Genomic DNA, 7,269 nt, shown 5'->3' on the forward strand with positions numbered 1-7,269 from the left:
ATATTTACTGCATAACAGGAATGTCAATTGGGACTGTCACAGCACACACACACACACACACACACACACACACAGTGGCCAGTATGATGCACTCAGAGAGAGTTGGGCCTACATATCTATAATTGGATTTGAAGTACATATCAATATTTTGATATGTTTATTTGCTTTTATTTATTTATTTATTTATATTTTATTGTTTGTGCTTTTTTCTTCTTTTATAAAACTCTTCATTGTTTTTATCTAATTAATTTTACTTGACTAATTTATTTTAATCAACAACCATTTCCTGACACAAGTGATGTTAATATTTTATTTTCGTTTAGTATAAAAAAACCTCACATTCACCCTCCCTTCACGATTTTACTCTCATAATTTTAACCCTTACCTGTGTGTAAGACTACAGGCGAGCTTTAAATTGACGTACTGTGACACCTAGTGGCTAAAATCACACCAGTAATTGGTTAAAACTCTGAAAGGTGACTGGATGACAAAAAAGGAACACTAAATTTACAATGAATCATAAACACATTTTATTCTTAGTGCAAGAAAAAAAAATCCAACAGTCCCAACAATCCCAATATTCCCACAATCCAACAATCCCAATATTCCCACAGAATAATGATCCTGATTTGTTGTATTTAATCTTTTCATTAGGATGTCAACAAGTACTCTTTTTTCCAGTACATGTCATGGCTGGGATTTCTAAACTGCCTAAAATGTCCAGGTTTTGTCTTTGTTTTTCTGTTGATGTGCTCTCAACAGTTCTCATGTATTATGTGTGAATTTGCATTGCTTTGATCATTCTCTGTAGATCCCACCTTCTCGCCTGCCACGATTGATTGATTATGTACAATGCCTGCATACTATTTGCCAAACTACTTTTCAAGCGTTACCGTCAGCATGTATGAAAACAACAGGAAAATACAGGCCATTTAGAAATCCCAGCCAGGGTAAAAGAGGACGTATGATCACCCTAGCGTTAGCATTTGTCTGAATAATGTAGATTACATGCAAAATTGTTTTTGCTGCTCCATTATCTCCTCAGTCAATTTCTTCGATTTGTTCCTCAACAGAAGAAGATACGACTTTACCATCCACAAGCTGCTCCTCAATGATCTTCTTTCTGACCTGGCGATGAGACTTTTGCTCTATAAGGGTTCAACAGACACATATTACTTTCTGGTTTCATTCATTTATACACTGCATTGGCTGAATGAACGGACCAATGGAGAGCATTTGATTTCACTCACCTTCCTCTTTCACGTTCTCCACCGTTTCGGTCACCGTTTCTGTCTCAGTTTCAGTCGTGTAAGGTTCAGATGTGCAGATGAAGATCCTACAGGAAACAGTAATATGCTCTGAGTCTCAACGTTGATTCAGTGCATGATCTCACCAACTTAACTGACATTCAGTTTACTGAAACCGGCAAAACAAATCTGTTCTACATACGTGTGATCTTCTCCATCCAGCAGCCTCCTGTACTCAGCGATCTCCATCTCCAGCCTCATCTTGATGTCCAGCAGTATCTGGTACTCTGAAGCCTGTTGTTGGATGTTGGCACTGAGTTTCTGTAGCTCCTCCTGCAGGTGGTCTATACGCAACTGCAGCTGACTCAGCTGGTCCGCATTGCGCAGGCTTACATCAGCCAGACTCTGCTCCAGGTTTTGTTTCTGTGCAGAATTAGTACACACATAGTACGTAAATTAAATACCTAAGTGGAAAAATCATAATATAACCCATGTTAAGTCCAGTAGTTATCGCGAGCGTCGGTTTATGGGGTGCAGTCTAACATGTGTTAATGCTTAGGTTTTTTTTTTAAATGCATACATTTTTCACATAATTTACCTTTACTGCACATTGCACTGTACCTTCTCTGAGAAACACGCTGATCATTTCCTTATTTTATGAAGCCCTGCCTTCAGAAAAGGCGATGGGCTCTGATTGGTCAGCTAGCCCAGTATGTTGTGATTGGCTAAACCGTCTTTAGCACACATCCAAACGTCCCGCCCCTCAGCTCAGCAGCATGTGCTCCAGCTGTATTGTAAACGATGGCATTGTTAATATCGCTTATCAATTTGAGCCTGATTGAGAAGCAGATTATATTATTGAAGAGAAACCTGTGCAAACACGGCTTTTAATGGTAGGCCTATGTTTTTTGTTTGTTGTCTCATACTTTTAGATGCGCTGTTGTTTGTAAATGCTACTGCTTCTGTTAGCTTTTAATACAGTTTATGGTTTTATCCTGTTTAAAGCTCTAATACAGTAGGGCAACTGCACCGTGTCCATATTTAATGCTTCTCATAGTTATGTGAAAATATGTGTATAAATGTAACAGTTCATTGCTAGAGCTGAAATGAATGAGAGAGAGAGATGCAGAACAGGGGGACGTGTGGAACAGTATTAAGAACCGCCGCTTTAGAACATTTATTCTGAAACTTGTGAATCCATTATAATTATTAGAAGACAGTTTCGCAATTCATATATGAATAGATTTTTATGTGCATTTCTAGTTTTATCTTCCTCTTCTCTAAAGCAGCACAGTGTAGCCTCGCCCCCTTTCCTGCCTTTCCCCTAGGGCAGGGTTTATTTGGGTTTGTGATGTCATGAACCCGGGAAGTAACTCGATGTAGTCCTTACCAGCCGTTTTTGTTGGCATTAAACTGCTAGAATTTTAAAAGACAATATCTCTGTTTGTATTGAACTTTCAGCTTCGTAACTTTGCAGAAATTGTTTATGCCCAAAGAATAACATTACACACTAACATTAAATAAGTGGAATTGCAATGAACCACCCATTTAAATTAGGTAATTTCAACTTTTTATCTCTCGATTGTGGCTTTATAATTCTTGCCATTGTGACTTTATATCTCGCAATTCTGACTTCTTTTCTCAGAATAAATAAATAAAGCCAGAATTGCAAAATATAAACTTGCTTTTGTGTGTCCAACTTGAACATGAGTGTAACCTGTATAGGGGACCTTTTTAACTCATACGTGAATCTCAAATCCAGAGATTCTTACCGAAATGACTGATGCAGAAGTATATTTTAAACCAAGCAGCTTTCTGTTTTGCAAGTTTATATCTTGCAATTCGGATTTCATTTGTCAGAACTGTGAGATTGCAGATGCGAGTTATAAAATCCATTTCTGATTAAAAAACTTCCAGTTGCTCGTTATAAGAGAAAAAAATCTGATTTGCACATTTATATCTCATAATTCTGACTTTATAATTGCGAGTTTATATCTTGCAATTCTGGCTTAATTGCTCAGAAGTGCCACTTTATATCTCTCAAATCTGAGGAAAATAAAATCTAAAGTGGGAGAAAAAAAGTCAGAATCGTGAGATAGGATGTTCTGAACAAATCGGTCGAATCAATGATTCACTGCTCAAATGAACAGTCAATTACTACATTTCTGGAATAAATATGTTTTTGAACGTTTTTTTTTTTTTTTTTTTTTTTTTATGTTTCAGTGACTGTTTGGTATGGAAATGACTTCTGTGTGGGTCACTTTTCAAACCAAGCAGCTTTTGTGTTTCCAAATGGAACATGAGCGAAACCGAAACCTTTTCACTCTTGCATGAACACAAATCCAGAGATTCTTACTGAAACGCAGAAGTACAGTATCTTTTAAACCAAGCAGCTTTCTGTTGGACAACAAGGTGAATTCTCACGACCAACTTATATTCCGGAAGTGGATACAATTTAACAAACAACTAAAAATGGGACTGCACCTCAAATGTAGCAACACATTTCTGTATGGAATAATAATGAAATAATGAAAATAAGCAAATATCTTCATATATCTCCTGTCGGAGAAAGGTATGGCTTCATTAAAAAACAAACCAGATAATGAGTATACCATTGTGAGAAGCCCCTGCAGCTCTATCTCCAGGCTCTGGGAACTTCTCTTCAGATCAGTGAGCTCAGTCTGAGATGTCTTGACTTCAGTATAGCTGCTGGTCACTTGAGTTTGCAACACTTCCCCCTAAAAATAATGACACAGATAAAGTAATGAGCAATACATGATAATAAAAAGAAGAATCTGTATCCTGTTTATTCTGATTATTGCCTGCTGTGTGCCTACATTTGAGTTCATAATATGTTGTATTACTACAAAATGAACTGATGATGACCCAACCCAATCTCATGAGAAAAAATTTAACATATTTTACATTTTGGCATATTGGTGGCAAATATGAATTAGTACGATTTCAGCAGTATGGAATTGTATGACTTTTACTAACCCTGAAGCTCCACCATTAGATCAAACAAAAACAAAATTCAGAAGTCTGAGGTTTTGACGGCAGAAAGACTCTGATAACTTGAATTTAGCAATCACATTCCTTTTATACTGCCATTGTTCTAAAGCATACCATCAGACAGCTGGCATGTCACTCATTAATGTGATTTATGTATAAAAAACAATGAATTACATTCGGTCTAACATTGTTTTTCTGGAAGGTGAAGACATGAACTCGTGTTACTGGCTCACCTTGCTCTGGAACCATCTTTCAGCCTCTCTGCGGTTTTTCTCAATAAGCTTCTCATATTGAGCTCTCATCTCCTGCAGCTCCATGTCAAGGTCTGACTTAGATACACAGTCAATCTCCACGTTAACAGAGCCGCTTTGCTGCAACGATTGCAGATCCTGTGGAAAACGAAGGGGAGAGAAAACTGTTCTTGTGAAATAATTGGTTAATAAATCGGAGAGATTCGATTCAAATGGGAAGGTGACCTCTTCATGGCTCTTCTTGAGGTCCATCAGCTCCTCTTTCAGTTCAGTAAGCTGGTTCTCTAGATCTCCAGTGGCAAGTTTGATCTCTCCCAGAACCCTGTGCAGCCGAACCGAATCCGCTTCCACAAACACACGCAGGTTCATTTCAGTCTCACACCTGCCACAGCCAAAGAGAAAAAGGAGTATTTCATAAATTAGAATCCTGAAGATGAAGCAACCAACACTGAATATGGAATATACTGTATAATTCCACTCAAAAGTAAAAAGAAATCTGCAAACTGAAAAAGGGAAAGTGTTGGTTTACACATCACATACTTCAGTTGAAAATCATCGGCTGTGAGCTTGGCGTTGTCCAGCTTCAGACGGAGCTCATCGTTCTCCATATAACGGCTGTTAATCTTTGGACAAATGAGAATGTGTGTTTAATCAAGGGAGGTTAACATATCTTTCAAATTAGCACAACGAAAATAAAAATTACTCTGAAATGAACCCGTATTTTAGGTTTTGTTAACATCAGCTGTAACACATACTTAACATTGTATGAACAGGATTGCCCTATTTGTTTGTGGTTTTTGAAACACATAGCATGGCATAATGGCATTAGATGAGGCAGCTTTCACCTCATGATATTTCAGTCATTTCAGGGGATGATTAACAGCAGCTCTACCTGTGTGCGGAGCTCCAAAATGGTTTTGAAATAAGCACTCATGTCTTTGCTCTGCATCGGCACCTTGTCATAAAACTCTTTAATTTGCAGCTCAAGTTTCTTGTTGGCCTGCTCCAAAGAGCGCACCTAAAACACAACACACATGCGCAGGTTTTCAGAAAATCATTAAAGATAAGACTAGACGGAAGCATGACACATATACTCATAACTCATAGATGAATGCAGCTGAATTTGCTATGTTCAGTCTTGTCTGTATCTTTTGATTTTAGGAAATACAGAAATATAGATATGATTTAGAATAACATAAATAAAAGTATTATTAAGCCTAAATATTTAGAGTAAAACCATTATAACTGATTGTATGAAAATATGTCCATTATGTTACTGAATAGTCAAATAAACAATTTCATTCAATTTAAAATTTCATTTTTTCTTATTAAAAAAAAAAATTCAATCAAATTAATACGAATATCAAATAAAAATAAACCGATGTATAATTTATACATTTAATAAATGCATTGGTCCATAACAAAGGACACACTCTCTTATGTAGAATGTTATTAAAATGTATTAACATTTTTTTTTAGGGATTTTATTCTGACTTTTACAAGATGACATTTATTAATTGTAAACGTTTTATTTTGAGTTAATATATAAGAAATCTTTTTGTTAATGACCCTATACACTAATTGTAAAAAAAAAAAAAATTAACAATATAATTTTTTTATATAAATGTGTTTTAAAAACCATTCATCAGTATTCATTAGAAGATAATTTTATTTTATCATGTCATTTCTGTTACATTTTCAAGTTAACAAATAGAAGGTGTTACCTGCTCCAGGTAAGATGCCAGGCGATCATTGAGGTTCTGCATCGTCTGCTTCTTGTTGCCATTCAGTGTGTCCTCATAACCATCCATCGTCAAGGATGAAGTGGACAAAGATCTGGAGATGTGGGCACCAAAGCCCCCAGTGCTGCCATAACTTTTTCCACTGAAAGACAAAGAGGCGCCTGAACTCCCCAATCCATTCATGACCAATCCACTAGAGGAACCCAGGCCAGATGAGCCGATCACACTCCGTGTGGTGAACATCTTACTGCTGCAACAGACCGCCATGGCTGCGTGAGAAGATCTATGGAAGTTAGTATGTCACTTCCAATGTCGAAACTTAACAAATGTCGAAACTTAAACTAATTTGCACTAAAGACAGTCTTATATAGCCCTGCTGCATCCCACACAGTGTCAGATTTCCAGTTCCAGTGAATAGATGGAATGTGGGCGATTGCCTCCTGTGCCCAGATGCAAATTAAAACCATTAACTTCAAAAACTTCAATCACACCTTGGACCTTCAAAAGTCTGTAAAATGATTAATGGCTTAGAGACTAATGATTTTACTATTGAATAAACTGATTGTTTTTATTGGACATGTTCCAGTTCAAAGTAATAACAGCGGCACTTATGAAAAATGACAACTTTTTTTTCTTAGCTTAAATGCAAGCATTAATACATATTTATGTGACAGTATTAAAGTTTACATCTTAAACACATTTTCAGTTTACTTTGTGCATTCACCATAACATTCCTCAGGTTCGCTTTGTGATTTAGATAATATGACAAACATTGTTCTTTCTCAAGCTTGGAAAAAACAACACTCAAATGTGGATTCATGTGTCAGAATGAAGCAAAAACGAAATTCTTAAGTATATTTTTTTCTCCTTTAGTAGCCTAACGCCAGATCACCATCTCTTGAAATGTACAGATGTAACCCCTGATAATCAGATTAGCTGCTGCAGTTGGCAGTAAGGGGATATACCTGTTGAGTGAATGGAAATTCATTGGTAAACATGTCATGTTCTCAAAACCTT

At 36.6% G+C, this 7,269-nt stretch overlaps 1 protein-coding gene across 1 annotated transcript; it reads right to left on the reverse strand.

Annotated features, from left to right (window-relative positions):
• Positions 1 to 347: 347 nt before the first annotated feature.
• LOC113055688 (keratin, type I cytoskeletal 19-like) lies at positions 348 to 6,588 on the reverse strand. Its single transcript, XM_026222082.1, has 9 exons — positions 6,235 to 6,588; positions 5,403 to 5,528; positions 5,051 to 5,133; positions 4,736 to 4,892; positions 4,493 to 4,648; positions 3,860 to 3,985; positions 1,450 to 1,670; positions 1,251 to 1,336; positions 348 to 1,148 (listed from the first exon to the last, which is right to left on the reverse strand). The coding sequence occupies exons 1-9, from the start codon at positions 6,517 to 6,519 to the stop codon at positions 1,042 to 1,044; spliced, it is 1,347 nt and encodes a 448-aa protein (XP_026077867.1). The 5' UTR covers positions 6,520 to 6,588; the 3' UTR covers positions 348 to 1,041.
• Positions 6,589 to 7,269: the final 681 nt, after the last annotated feature.

This window comes from Carassius auratus, chromosome 36 (assembly GCF_003368295.1).
Source record: "Carassius auratus strain Wakin chromosome 36, ASM336829v1, whole genome shotgun sequence".
NCBI lineage: Eukaryota > Metazoa > Chordata > Actinopteri > Cypriniformes > Cyprinidae > Carassius > Carassius auratus.